The following is a 16,128-nucleotide window of genomic DNA, read 5'->3' on the forward strand; positions in this document are numbered from 1 at the left end:
AGCGTAACCATTTCAGCGACGAGAATACCGCACCGGAAGCCCCCACGGGGAACTCCCCGCAAGATGCAGGGAGTCCAAGTTTGCCAACGTTACTTGCTACTTCCGGTGAGGAAGAACGCGCCTAGATTATGGAGCGGGGGTTGGGTGGGCGTACCGACGACCCCAGGGGTGGGGGGTTACATTGAGAAACGTATTTGTAAACATACATCCTACCCACGAGGCTCGAGCAACCCGTGTCGCAGTAAATCCCGGTACATTAATATTAATGCGTCTTCGGCATGTACAGCACCAGCACCCTATCCTCCGACTGGTTCTCCCGCGTCGCAGAAAGCACGAGAGTTCAACAGAGTTTACGGCACCCATGCTCCAACTTCTAAGGCTCTTCAGGATATCTGCGATCCGTCTCCGTGCAACGAGTGTTCTTTACCACTCGTTCACCGACAATTAGGTCCTTTCTTTACCTGGGGCTTCCTGGTGAAATTGCGACCATCGCCAAATATTTTGCACCACTTTCGCCTTGGCACAGCGAAACAAGCAGAAAGTGAAATTCGTGAAATTCATTTGGGCCCAATAGAGGGCCAGTTTGCGCTGTTTTGACGCGACACTGGTCGGGTGTGTTAAATTATTTTATGGAGAGTGGACAGGATTGAGGAGAAAACGATCATTTCTACGGGAAAAGGATAGGGAGACGTTGGTATACTCGTTTTGGGGTTGAAGCACTTCCGGAAATAAGGCATCTGAGAATTCATGCATTTAGAGTTACTATGCAATCAATAGAAATACTTCCAGGAATTCAAAATTGAGTACATGCTCATGGAAAAGTAGTTATACTCATTTTGGCAATGGAGCATTTCAGAATTAAGCTATTCAAGGATCGACGCATTTAGAATTACTGTGCAATAAAAGCACTCCCAGGAATTAAAAATGCTTGTGGATGTTCATCTTCCACACTGGATTTCCAACCTATGACGATCATTTCTCGCGAAGTCTAGCGACTACTCCAATTCTCTGTACCATTCTACGCACATGCAAAGAGCACTGTGATATCAGATAAGTCGTTTGAAAGAAAATATTTTATCACTGGAGACGTAGAAGTAACCGGAGCGTAATACGAAACTGTCTTTGCTGGAAAACTGTCGCGCTCGTCGGGGAACCGAAGTGCATCTTGGTCCGTGCTCTTTGTGTCCTCAATTAAAAGAGTTTTTGATAAAAAGGGATGTAGGTAACGCGAGGAACGTTCTGAAAGCCTCCAGCCTTGAGACCGCAAGGTTGGCGTAAATAATAGCACGAGCGACGACGAGCGGGAACTTCGATGGCGCCCATTGCTCTCTCCGTACGACTTGACATTTATTTATCTGGGGGGAAAAACAATGTGCGATGTCGGGGCTTAGTACCGCGGATAATGGTCCATTATTCTGGGGGAAGGAAAAATTAAGGGATGATAATTTTCCAGTTTCGAGCAAGCTGTGAAATTATGTGTAATTTTGTATGGATATAATAGTTGGAGCTAGAGGTAGAATTCAAATATGTATTTAAGTGTGTATCGTTCGATTTAATTCGTGTTCTTTGATAGAGATCTTTGAGTGCAATAACAGAACGATTTTGGTAATAATAATATTCAAAATAAAGAGGCCTGTGGAGTAAAAAAGTAATGAAGTGATGAGGGGTGAAAGACTTCGTAACAAACAAAAAAAAAAGCAGATAATATCAGAATGGGAATGAACAGACAATAGAAGCCACAATTTACTTTAAGCTTTGATTAAATTCATTAAACTAAAACGTAATTCACTAAAAAAGAATTCATTCAATTAATGGTGCTTCTGGAATATTACAATGTTAATCAACTCAAGGAAAAATGTTTGGCATTACGTGACTTTCGAACAATAACTGTTCGCGAAAATAATTTCAAACTACTCTATATACAACTGTATACAAATTTTCAAATAGTCGAGTGAATGATGCTACAAATTATACGACTGTTGTGCCGCAGGCTGAGTTGCCATGGAGTGTTGATCCTCGAACAACTTCAAAAACTGATACTGACAATTTTTAACGGGAAACCATTCCGAAAACTATGCTCGAAAAATGAAATACCAGGTCTCGTTCGACGTGCAACTGCCGAATGCGATAGCGAGCAATGCGCGTAAAAGTTCGATGGAAAAATTAGACTCCATAAAACCGCGATGAAAAGGATCTTCGACTCGCTTTGGGCATGTTAAAAGCGATCTAAAGTAGCACTGTTCGACGAAGCCTTTCATTAAACCGTCCTGACCAGCGCGACCATTCGCACGCGACATAAAATATTAACGTAAAAAAGAATGCAAATACCATTTTGGTATTTTTACCAGAGGGCAAGATTCTTTTCTGATTAAAATTCAATATAACAGAAATGAAAAAAAAGTACAGTATCCCTGATGAACTTCGAAAGAAACAAAACCATTTATGTACTCTACAAACAATATATATTTATTTGCTGCAATATCAATTTTTTCAAGTATATAGATCTCCTGCAATTAATTTCTGAAGAATTGTCACCATTCTGCCACGTATCGTGGCGTAATCCCTCAAGAGATCTAGCCAGCAGTATTGTCGCTGTTTTCCATCGGATCGAAACTCATCGGCAGCTTTGTATTCGTCGAATTCACGCGGATCTGGAATTTGCACCAGTATTCTATGCACGGACTTAATTCGACCGCACACACGCACGGTTTGTGGTCAGCATAGCGATCATAGAAAGACTGCGAAAGTGTCTGGCGCGTTGCTCGATCGACCGTGGAACATCGCGTGATCGATGGTTACCCCGGTTCGTTCGCGCCCCGCAGATTATCTATTTTTGTTTTGGTACACAGCGAGATAGCGAAACCTATTCGTGGAAATCGTTCAAACGGAATTTTCGAATCGCGGGATCACAATGTCGCGCTAGACACCCAAAGCCTAGACGCACACTATCGACTTCCTGTCGTGCGGTGTTACGTTCATTCCATTTAATTCGACGTTAAGTTATTTTGATTGACTTTGATTGATTCGACCCTTTAGGAAATTAATGTGCAATTTTTATTCGACCCTGACCGAACGATTCTGCGTTTATTTGGTAAAACTTGAAGGAAGCTGCGAAGGATTACCATATTTTTATTTTAGAATTTCTGGCGATGGAGCTTGACATTTGAGGGTTGCAACATCTTTAGGAAATCTGCATCCAGAATGGTAGGATTTTTAGAGAGGTTTATCTCCTTCGAGTATTCTTATTATTTGAAAAATTGATGATACCGAAGACCACGAATTTTGTGAGTACCGATTTTTGTTTCAGAATTTTTGGCAATGAAGCTTGGCATTTGAGTATATCAATAATTTTCTTAGAAAATTTGCATTAAGCATTCTAATTATCAGAAACATGGATGGAAACGAAGACCACAAATTTTGTACAGAAACGTAAAGCCAAGATTTCCCCAGATTTATCCTACACGCGTTTCCTCGTAATTCCTCGACAGTTTTTCTCGTACCTACCCCATCGCTCACTTTTATCGGTTCACAAAAATGCCCATATCAAGAAACAAAGGAGTTCCAGCTGAGAAATGACTGTTCAATGCTTGAACGAACACGTCGTGGATTCACCCTGCCTATCGTAACCCAATTGAACTTTTGCAACCACGGCCGCTGAATATTTAAAGAGGATGCCTCCATCCGAGCAAGTCATCGTGAAAGCCCGCGGTGGATACTTGCTTAAGTAACCCCAAATTGGATCGTTGGCGAGGTCAAACAGGGATATCTGGACTACTAATTACCTTGGGGATTGGGACAAACTTAGCGAGACTCTCGGTATACAACTGAACCCAGGGCGCACAATAGGGAAGTTCGGCCAACCCCCTTTGCGTTTATATTCGCGATCGGGATCTTTCCTTAATCCTCGTTGTCCTGGGAGGTTTCGAGAATCGTTTCGAGAAGTCCAGTACACTTGGGAAACGCAACGTGAACTTGCGATCTAGTTTACAATTATATCACCACGCCAATGTGAACAGGATGGAAAATTTCTCACTTGCAACTCCTTTTATCCTCATGAAATTACGTTACCTATTAAGGGTGCGGCGGAAGACTATATTTTTTATTGCAAAATAGTTGCAGGCACAGATTATCCTTTAAGGAAGCTTATTTTTATATCTGAATGTTGTGTGTCAGTATTTTTGAAAAATCTACAGTTACGATGATAGTAATGTTTATGTAGTTTATAAAATTTAGTATTAGGATGCTTATATTTTCTATATGGATAAACATTTTTTTATGAAAATTGGCAGAAATGTCGCTCAAAGTATGGACTTTTAACGTATCTGGGAAGCATTTATATTGGATGTTCAGTATCTTCAGGAAAAATATTCAAATATCAGCAATCCTTTCGGCTGGATGTCTTCGAAGTGGCGTTCCTCTTTAAGAGGGTCTTCGTAATCGAGGCTCATAATCGATTTTTTATTACATTTTTATGGAATTTAACGTACCAAAAGTATATATCTGTACTACAATACATTCTTTAATTACGTAAACTAATAGATACACAGTTATACATACAATCAATCCCATAAATATTCGTATCCTCCATGTCTATCGAAGAAGTTTGACTAAATTAAATAACAGGTTTGGTATTACCAAATGAATATTTCATTATAAATATGTATACGAATAATTTTATACACAAACACAACAAACATACACTTGGAAACATCAAACTTACCATTTAATTAAAAACAATTTCTTCAATAAATATACTAAAGTACATGAGGTACAAATATTTATGAGACTGAGTGTATATTCATATATTTATTACATTAAACGAAATATATCTTTTATAACATAGTACGTATGAGTATAACTGTAACTATCTTCTGGACCTTCGCATTATACACTATATCGGTATGTACAAATTCGAACTCCATACCTAGTTATTCGTGTGAAAAATGTCCCGAATTGGTTCGTTCCGTGAGGAGCCAGATTAGTTACACGCCTTAAAGAGCAATTTCGAGACGGCTGGCGTTCGTCGAATTATTAACGACGGAAGTCACGACCATGAAACGTGAAGCACGTTAAGGGCGCTCCAAGGCGGTAGAAGGTCGGCGGCTGTGGAACCGAAATTAATTAATGACAATCAGTGTACTTTAGCTTGCGCGTTTACGATCTCGAAACGCAGCGGCGCGTCTGGGCTTCGTCTTTGGACGATGTCTTCTCGTCTTTGGACCGAAGGAAACGCGGGCCTTTGATAACGCCGCGTGAAAAATTGATATTTCACGGTTAGTATTATTCTTCCTTAACGCGCATCGCTCTTTGGGGCTAATATATAAAAGAAGCAACGCACCAGGGTGGAACGATCGCGTTACTTTGTGCTCGGAGTTAACAGCTCCACGTGCCACGGATTCGTGGTTAAGGCGGAGCCGCCGGTTTCGAGGGCCATCGTGCAACGGGAAAAGTTTTGTGGCCGTGACGTCGCTCATTGTGTACGGCACAATTAGAGATTTCGTGGTGATTGGTCGAGGAGAGGGTGGATCAACGGGTTAGGTGATGTCACGTGGTGAGGATTGATGATGGCCTTAAGAGGCAATGAATTCTTTTCATTGTGTCTCCTCGTGCAGTATCTAGTAAATGCAGTGTATTTATTTATCTACTTTTACATGACTCGAAAAAATCTTAAAATATCGTGACAAAATTCCCAACACAGGTTGGTGGTACTTTTTTTTTGGAAACATTTTATTCGCTTAGACAGGTATCAGCATTAATATCTAACAGGTTTGCTTGTCTGGTTTACAGAGATAAGCGAGAAATTCCGAAATAACCGAAACAAAAAATAGCGAATGCAAATTCAAGTAAACTAAACGTGACAAATATAGGTATTACATTGACAGATCAGCTAATGTATGCGGGTTCAAATCGAGCGAACGGTTGTAATCCATGTACATATCTCTAATAAACCAGAAAATCTAACTTGAACTGAAACGGATATGTGTAATTATTTCGAATTTAAAAGTGGAAGAACGATCAGAATTATTTATTAACCCCTTTACCTACACGTTATCTTCCTAGTGCCATAAAAAACAGGAAGGTAGGAAGTCCGAACGAAGTACCACGAGTCGGACTCGTGCTTATTGTTTATCGTTCACTCGTCGTTGTAGGCCAAAAGGTTAATCTAAATCGATAATAATAGTAAGGCACACTATTCAGGCCATTGTTATGTGTTAAAAAAAAGTTAAATTTCTAAAGAGTAATAAATACGGGAAAAAGAATATGAATAAACCAGACGCTGAAGTGGGCCACGAGTAAAAAAGATTGGAAAACGCTTCATTTCATCTTCCCCGAATTTTTCCGCAAATGAATCGAATATGTACCTGCCAAATTTTCCAATTACCTCCCAATAACTTCCACCAGTTACTCGAACCTGAACGTACTTTTCAATCGCAATACTATTACTCCCTGGTATAAATCGTTTTATACTCCATTCTTTCTCCCCTCCGATCATTCGTTTCAATCAATTCACTCCGTTCGGAATACGCTGTTCGTCAAACGTCGATTTCGTATCATTTCCAACATTTTCACGTAAAATACGACTCCAAATAGAAAGAAATGGGGAGAATCAAATAACTATTGCTAGTCGAGATAGAGAATGGAGTAAAAAATTCGCTTTAAAGTAGTAACAGAATCCACTAATCAGCAGCAAATATATAAATTTAACTCAATCGCTTTCTGATTAATAATTACATAAAATTAGCCAGAACAGGGAGCCGTGATCTTAACACATCTAGAGAAATAAGGCTACAAAATTACGCAAGCCTCAAATCTAGAAATAAAACTCATTTATAACTCTAGCTGAAATCCATCTCTCCGATAAATTAATATAGATAGATAATCCAAGTCTCAACTTGATGGACATTAGAATATATCTATATGTTTTTACTGTTCTTTTAGCAAATTAACCCTTTGCACTCGAGGGGTGACTTTCACTCACCACTAGGATTCACGCAGCAAATCTACCAGCAGTATTGTTTCTTTAGGTTTAGTTTGTTTGGAACTCGATGTGTCGATAAAATGACAATCGGGCTACATCGTCCAAGTCAATCTAAGATTAGCATTCGTGGCGATAAAATGCTGAGAAAGCGTCTCCAGTCCCTGGCAGATGCAAGAAAAAAGGCCTCGAGGCTACTAAAGTTTGTGTAGGTGCATTGTAATGTCCATCAAGTTGAGACTCGAAACAATGTACCAAAATGACAGGTATATCTGTTTAGAGTTATAGTGGGTGCAGAATGTATTCGTACACCGATCAATTTCCCAAAAAATTTTTGTGTGAAATTGTAATTTCTTAACTTCTTATTTTATAATCAATGATATTTTACATCATGATATTTTACGCACCTAATGAATTGTTATTTACTCTAAAAAGGCAGAAAATTAATTTCTTATAAATTAATTTTCACAGCACGATACTTGAGTTGATCATTTTTTTCTTTATTAAGCTATAGAACCCCGTACGGGGTTATTAGTAATATTACATGAAAATACACATTTACATACTGTCTAAAGAAGTTTACATTTAATTCTTACATTTAAGGATATATATCGTGTTTTTTAAGAAATGTGAAAATTATTAACAAAGGTTGGATATATGGTCTACATAGGAGGGCATCTATTGTATAAGGAGGGCGTAAATCGAGCTGACAAAGTTTTTGTACCATGTCATTCCTTTCATTGTCAAATAGCGGACACTGCCATATAACGTGATTTAGATCTTGCTCCATATAGCCACACTGACATTTTGGATCACCAATAATCTTAACTCGAAAAAGGGAGACAGCCAGATGGTAATGATTTGCGCGACATCTATTGATCCAGGAAACGAAATTTCTGGGGAGGAATTTGTATGCAAACCATTGTTTGGGATTAAAATTGTAAAAATGATTGAAAAACTTGGTACCCTTATGTTTAGATTCATCGAGAAGCCACTCTTCCATTTCAATTTTCGCTTGTTTTTTAAAACTCTTGAAAAAGTCGGAGGCTGGAACTAGGATATCAGTTGAACTTTCGAGTTCAGTAGCATTTTTGGCTAAAATATCCACATTCTCGTTGTAAGAAAGTAGATTCCTACTTCTCTATTTCTGATATCAAGTACTAACGGATTAACTTTTACACTAAGAGTGAACTTGGATAGTGTTTGAAGAGCACTTAGGCAGTCTGAGTAAATGAACGTATTTTCATAAGGATAGGTACAGTGACTCCCAGAAATATTCGGACACTAGTGTATGATTAGCTTTATGACTTAATATCGTAGTTATTAAAAAAGCAATTGTCTTCGTTACTTTTTCCAATAATAAGTCATTTATTAATGTTATTAAAGATGTATACATTAATGAAAAAATTTACATAAATTACATAATAGCAATAAACAAACGAAAGAATATCACATTTTCGAGTACGATTAAACACGGAGGAGGCATTGTAATGGTGTGGGGATGCATTTCGACTTCCGGCATTGTCAATTTAGTTTTTATCGATGGCACCATGGTTAAGGATGCTTATTTGAATCGTTTAAAAAGCAATTTAAAACAAAGTGCAGAAAAAATGGGGATTGCTGAAGATTTTAAATTTTACCAGGGTAATGATTCTAAACATAAGTCGCGCATTGTCTAACAATTTTTATTGTATAATTGCCCCAAAGTCTTTCATCCACCTTCACAATCGCCAGACCTTAATCCTATAGAAAATTTATGGGATAAGTTGAACCAACGGATTCGCAAGGCACCCATTCGTTCCAAAGAAGAACTTAAAATTAGGCTTCAAGAAGAATGGGCATCCATTTCGACAGAATATTTAAAAAAAATAATTTATAATATGCCGAATCGATTGAGACATATTATAAAAGAAAAGGGATTTGCAACAAAATATTAATGTGAAACATATAATGTTTAATTTTAATTAATAAATGTTATTCATCATAATGTCCGAATATTTTTGTGACCCGAAAATGCGGTATTCTTTCGTTTGTTTATTGTTATTATGTAATTTATCTAAATTTTTGGATTAATGTATATATTTTTAATAATGTTAATAAATAATTTATTATTGGAAAAAGTAACGAAGACGATTGCTTTTTTAATAACTACGATATTAAGCCATAAAGCTAACCATACACTGATGTCCGAATATTTCTGGGAGTCACTGTAGGTAGATGCGAGTTCGATGGCCTTTTCAATTGCAATACATTCTGCAGAGAAAGTGGATATTTGATTGTTTAGTCCAAAAAGAACCGAGAACTTGGGTTGATTGGCTATTAAAAAATAGCGAAGGGTACACGGGATTAAAACTGGCATTGTTTAGATTTTTTTTCCGGTTTAGAAGCTATGTGCGGGTGTGAGGAATGTGTGTCGCCCACGAGCAGAGCGGAATCGGGGAACAGGCGAGGAAGGGGAAAGTCGGCCGCGGCAGAGGGGAGAGGACGGCACGGTACACCGAAGACTCGTTGCGGCGGTGTGGTGGGGGCCACGGGGGTCCAGGCATGGAGAGGGCGCAGTTCCGCGCCATCCTCCGTATCGTTGACACGTCCTACGAAAAGAGTGCGGAGTCGGTTGATACGTTTTGCCCTATCGCGACTCAACCCCTTTCGCCCTTCTTTCAAATAAATAAACTTTCAATCGGTGCCTGTGAGTTGGAAGACCGCGTCCAATCGACACGGTCACTGGACACGATCGTTGTTATTTAAACTAATAATCGTTTGCGAGAGTTCTCGAGGCGATCTGGTCGTTCCATTTCACTTTTGATCCAGGAGACGCTTCGTTTTGTTTTGAATTTCACGTGTGCATCGAACATTGCGCGCGTGTAGAGCGACCGCCAGGTCGCGCTCACTTTTAAAACAATCCGCCGCTTTCGACTTCGCGACGCGGTTGATCGAGCATCGACCTTCGATCGTTCCCGTTCGACTGGTTCCCTGTGCCGTCGCGCACAGAAGTGAATTGGTGTGTTTCGTGCAGGCCCGTGACATTCTTCGTCTCGATCAGTGAACATTTCAAACGAAGGAACGATGCTGTCGGCGAGCTGTCTGTTTATCGCGATCCTCGTGATCGCCGATGCGACTGGTACCACCGCCACTCAAACCATGGACGCCAAGATCCGTGATGACTCCGACTTGTCTCAGGTAGGGACGCTATAATCTTACATTCCCATGCTTCGATTTCGATCGACGATAGACAGAGATTGGGAGAAATCTTTACCAAAGCGATGTTCTATTCTCATTTAACATAATTGTTACGGATTATCTGCGGACGTGTAACTGCAAACGTTACCTGAAAGAATTGTCTCCGAATAATTTGATAGCGGGTTATCTGCATTTATTCAGATTTATTTTCCACATGCCAATATACCACATACAGTGGGTGTAGAATGTATTCGTACACCGATCAATTTCCTAAAAAACTTTTGTGTGAAATTGTAGTTTCTTAATTTCTTTTTTTATAATCAATGATATTTTACATATTCTCGAAAGTCTCTAAAATAGATATAATCCAAACAACATTTACTAGTTAATATAATTTGTGGAATTAACAAAAAAATGCGAAAAGTGAGTAAAAGTATAGAAGCAATAAGTACTAGGTTGTCCCTAAAGTTTCTTCCGTGACTCGCATTCCGTTATTTTGTGTAGCAATGTTTATATAAATAGACAACCTAATTTCTTAGATGGTAATGTTGTAACAGTAATGGAGCAAAATGAATCGTACACAATTCAATAATGTAGCATTAGACATAAAATATTGTGTATGTATTACTTATTAATGAAATGGAAGAAACTTTTGGGACAACCTAATATTTGTACGATTCTTATGACGAACCATTTACAGCAGAGTTTGTAACGTAAACACAATAGTTTATTGCTCCGTACGAATTAGAAAACATCAAATTTCCAGTAATGTACTTTTAAACAGTTGTGCGAATACTTATTGCTTCAACATTTCCATCGATTAATTGTTTTTTTCTTGTTAATTTCGCAACTTACATAAACAGCTATTTTTTTTTTTTGTAATTTATCTATTCTAGAGATTTCCGAGAATATGTAGAATGTCATTGTTTATAAAAAATAAGTTAATAAATTACAATTTTACACAGTTTTTTTTTGGAAATTGATCGGTGTACGAATACTTTCTACACGTTTGCAAACATTTATAGATTATCTGAAAGAATTGTCCCCGAATAATTTGATAGCGGGTTATCTGCATTTATGACACATGCCAATATAGCACATATAAAACGCTGTTCGTACAATTCTATTTTAGTGTAATTAAATTGTATACAAGTAAGAATTTCGCCCACATCTCTGTCGTCGAAAACATTTTTTAACGTTGCGCGCGGAATGCGTTCGGCCTCGCGGCGTCTTTCGAATTTCGTAGAAATAGTTGAGGCTCGTTTTCACTTTCGAAAGTGCGTAACAGATTTCGACCTGATATTCTTGAATACTACTACATTATCGTTCAGGTTGTCGCCAGGATAACCTGAATGTCAAGTCGCGAGAAAATAACGTCGTATCAATTTATATCCACTTTAATTTCTCTGAAAATAATTTCAAATTGTTCAAAGTTTATCATTAATCGTACGACGTCATAATGCTTAACCATGAACGTTACGACACAAAAACCGGCTGCGTGTCGAGTCCGTGTTATTGTCGATACTTCTCTCGCAATTAAGAAGCGCAATTTCCACGTCACGAGTAAACAAAGCTTCATGGAATTCTAGCTCGCGCGCTAACGGTTAATATTTTTTGCCAATTGGATTATCGTTGACGATGGAAATACCAGTGACCTTTCGCGGTGTAAATTTCCTGAAAAAATTGAAACTTGAACTTGCTGAGTATTCTGTACACGTGAGAATTCCCGTGTACGGACGTCGAATTACAAAATCGAGCTTGGTATACAATATCTGTCACGCTGTAACAGGCGGCGAAGGTTGATTTTAATTCGTCGAGGTTAAGCCTTTCGACGCGACTGTTTTGGAGTAGATGGAAGGAAGTTTACTCGAAAAATGCAGTCTAGTGTTTAGGGATTATTTCCAATTTTTGAACGTAGTTATATCTAGTTTCATATCGTACATCAAGTTTTTATTTTTGACAAAATATTTCGTACATATTAAGAACAATTTTGAATTCAGGAATTTTGTGGCTGGATTCACTGTTAACTAAATCTTTATTAATGTCGCATTTTCTCTGATCGTTATAATTTCATAGTTATTTAAAATTCCTAGACATAATTAGAGTATTTCTTTTTATTAACTCCGTTTTTATGCTCGGTACGATAGCCTAACAATTTTATATATCGCTTAGCGAGCATTTCAGTCGAAACAGTATGACGCAGTATTTATGACGATTTTTCGATCAGCCGCCATTATGGCCTAGGTGTTCGGAATTAATTTCATTTTATGCCGTCGTCAAATTGGCAATAGAAACTATAACAGGTTTTTTGTTGACGCGAGTGAATCACTTAATTTTAGGGTCCCTCTGTACTAACCTTTACGGTGAGGTTTACGCACCGTCTCAGATCATTCCGTTAATTAATGACGCAATAAAGGAGGGCTGGCCAGTATAAAATCGAGTGGCACTCTCCGTTACGTTATTAAATGGACATCCTGTTCCTCTGGCTCTATCACATGCTTTTCTTGCAAAAAATCGTTGGTATTGTTTGATGCAAGATTAGTTAATACTGGTATTATTATCAACATTATCAGTAGAGAATTCAGTAGCTTATTTACAAGAGCTATCGAAAATAGCAAAAATGGCAAGAATGGCAAGAATGGCATTCACTTTTGTTGCGTGATTGCACGAAGATGAAAAATCTTTTAGTGAACGTATAAAACTACCCTAGGGATGTTTTAAGAATTAATTAATTAATACACTAATATATTCACTGTCAACCAAAATCAAGAATTAATTTATTAATCAATAGCGATACAGCTGTCAGTTTAATTAACTTTTGTTTTCGAATGTAGTAGAAAATCGAGTTGCACGTTTTGAAAACAATACGCAAAGAATGATATCCGAACACAGAGAGTCCAGAGAAAAATTGACTCGGATCCCGTTTAGTTAATCCAGTGATCTGTAGTAAATCACCGGAGATGCCGTCGGCTTTGAATTCATCCAGCTGAATATTACAATAATGCGTATCCAGGTTCGAAGGCAGAGCGCCCGCGAATCCCACCCACCAACTTGTTGCTGCGACAAAAATCGTCAGGACATTTTCGCTCAAGGCTAGTTTTAGCTTCGATCGATTCGACAAACTACTTTCCAACACGAGGGGAGAACTGAAAACACGATTTTCACGGCCTTTATTTCGTTTCACGCCTGTCCCAAACTTCTGCGATTCTTTTCATCGGCCGGAAATGTGATTTAGCGCGTTCAATCTCTTACTGACGGCTCCGAACGCTGAAGTTTTAATTTCGTTGCAAGCAAACATTATTAACACACGGTGGGATCTACTTTTTTTTTTAACAGGGGGTAATGTACAGATAGAATTTTGGCCTCAATTTATGGTTTTGTCGGAAGTTAGCCTAACGTATCATGAACAGTCGTGTATTCGTATAACTGAGAATATTGTAAGAAATAGTTATGAAAAAATGGTTTTTTCGCGAGGTACTCTCCTCTGTCTGTATTTTAGATTAATCGTTTTACCAAATGGGACTTATTCGAGTCGATCATGGTCATCGTTCTATCCATATTCAACGTAACGAGTAAGTTCAATAAATAATAGTAGGGAATATATCTACAGTGGGTACAGAAAGTATTCGTACACCGATCAATTTCCAAAAAAAAACTATGTAAAATTGTAATTTATTAACTTATTTTTTATAAACAATGACATTCTACATATTCTCGGAAATCTCTAGAATAGATAGATTACAAAAAAAAAAATAGCTGTTTATGTAAGTTGCGAAATTAACAAGAAAAAAACAATTAATCGATGGAAATGTTGAAGCAATAAGTATTCGCACAACTGTTTAAAAGTACATTACTGGAAATTTGATGTTTTCTAATTCGTACGGAGCAATAAACTATTGTGTTTACGTTACAAACTCTGCTGTAAATGGTTCGTCATAAGAATCGTACAAATATTAGGTTGTCCCAAAAGTTTCTTCCATTTCATTAATAAGTAATACATACACAATATTTTATGTCTAATGCTACATTATTGAATTGTGTACGATTCATTTTGCTCCATTACTGTTACAACATTACCATCTAAGAAATTAGGTTGTCTATTTATATAAACATTGCTACACAAAATAACTGAATGCCAGTCACGGAAGAAACTTTAGGGACAACCTAGTACTTATTGCTTCTATACTTTTACTCACTTTTCGCATTTTTTTGTTAATTCCACAAGTTTGGATTGTATCTATTTTAGAGACTTTCGAGAATATGTAAAATATCATTGATTATAAAAAAAGAAATTAAGAAACTACAATTTCACACAAAAGTTTTTTGGGAAATTGATCGGTGTACAAATACATTCTACATCTACTGTAACTTAGCTAATGAAACAACAAATACTTTAAACTCCGACGGTTTTGGTCACCTATAAATTTAAACACCGGTGCAAGAATTCGAAAAGAAACAGTTCTCTTCCTCGAACCATTCATCTTTTCCCTTTCACATTTTTGTTTTTAACTATCCAATTTTCTATAAGACTTTTATCACGTATTTAACCCACCCTATGTATTTTTATCTCGGACCAACACGCCCACGTCGGTCGATCGTTCCGTGGAAAATCGCGAAACGCACGAATCCGTTGGCGTCGCGTTCCACTTGACCCTTTTCTTGGCGGGAAAAGTCGCGGCGACGTGACGGTGCCGGCGCGTAACTAAAACGGTCATTGCCAATGTCAATGTCGATCCCCGCTCTTCTCGTTCGCGACTTCCGCCAGCGGCCTTGCCTTTCACTCTTTTTTTCGTACAGTGCCTACGTTCGGTACCGCTAAGTTCCATTCATGCCGAAGCAGGCAGGTGCGACGCAGGTGGACTTGTAGGGGGGCCCTTGAGCGCATGCTGCGATAACGACCCTGTTAGCCTTTCACGATTCTGGTCGATACCAATCGCGTGTTCCAACAGGTTCGATTCTAGTCCCCGGTTCGCACTTCGACCTTTTTCGTTTCTCCATGGAAAAATTTGGCTTCCGGTGCATAAATACTTTGAATTTGGAATTTGTTAACTTTGGGGTCAGTTTCTCGAGCCTAGGTGCTCGGAAGATGTGAGTTGTGCTAGATTCGATTAAAGTATAGTATATTGAATTATAGTAACCTCTGACTCGTGATTCTTAATTTTTTGAAAAATGGTATTGGTTTTCGATGTATGGACACTTTGAGTCACTTCAAATTTGAATATAACATTCTACAGTATCGTATAGTAGGACACGATCATTAGACTGTGGATGTTTATGCATTTATGGCAACAGGAAGGAAATATATAAAATACAGGTTACACTGTTTTGAATATAAGTAATAGCTTCGTGTAAATTTAAATTCTTTATCCGCATCCGTAAAAATATGAATTTGCATAAAGATTCGTCAGTGTAACAATCCTCAGGCCTCGTTTTTACCATGCTTGTACCGTGACCCAAATAATTCGAGGGCGAAGTGTTGCTATAACCGCCCGGGAGGGAATGGCCTGCGAAGAGGAATCATGGCACCGGATGTCATTTTTAAACCGCGCGACAGATGGTCCTCAGAGTTCTGGAACGCGAGCAACTCTTGCATATCTAGAAGTCGTTTCATCCCGGAGTTGGACCGTATGTTAATCTAAACATTTCTCCAGTTTTCTTTTCTCTCCTACTAAAGCAATACTCTGCATGTTACCGCCGTCTGCGCTGAAAATCCGATTTCTGATATTTTCGTAACGTTCTAGCTTTCCGAATAGTTGAATCCAATAGTTGTCGACGTTTCTAGAACGTGAGATTATTTTAGTAATGTTTTCAGTAGTACTGTTTCTTCTTGACGAAACTAAGGGGTGAAATTTGAAATAGTGTAGGTAGATTTGATAGATGATACATTTTTATTGGTTATTAATTGCGTGGAATTCAGTTGTCATCATTCTATTTATTTAGTTTACCTCAGAAGTTTCGTTTATATGTATATA

General features: G+C 38.1%; 1 protein-coding gene across 4 annotated transcripts in view; it reads left to right on the top strand.

The window, feature by feature from the left end:
• The first annotated feature begins 9,483 nt into the window (after positions 1-9,483).
• The window catches only part of LOC128886390 (fasciclin-1), a 441,990-nt gene continuing 435,345 nt past the window's right edge, over positions 9,484-16,128 (top strand). For 2 of the 4 annotated variants that reach the window (XM_054141250.1, XM_054141249.1), the window contains exon 1: positions 9,486-10,156. In XM_054141250.1, coding sequence (XP_053997225.1) covers positions 10,043-10,156 — 114 coding nt within the window. In that variant the 5' untranslated portion in view covers positions 9,486-10,042. Of the gene's footprint in view, positions 10,157-16,128 lie in introns of all 4 variants that reach the window. The other 2 variants (XM_054141248.1, XM_054141251.1) reach the window with 2 other exon arrangements.

The sequence above is a fragment of the Hylaeus anthracinus genome, unplaced genomic scaffold, assembly GCF_026225885.1.
Source record: "Hylaeus anthracinus isolate JK02 unplaced genomic scaffold, UHH_iyHylAnth1.0_haploid 11982, whole genome shotgun sequence".
NCBI classification, from domain to species: domain Eukaryota; kingdom Metazoa; phylum Arthropoda; class Insecta; order Hymenoptera; family Colletidae; genus Hylaeus; species Hylaeus anthracinus.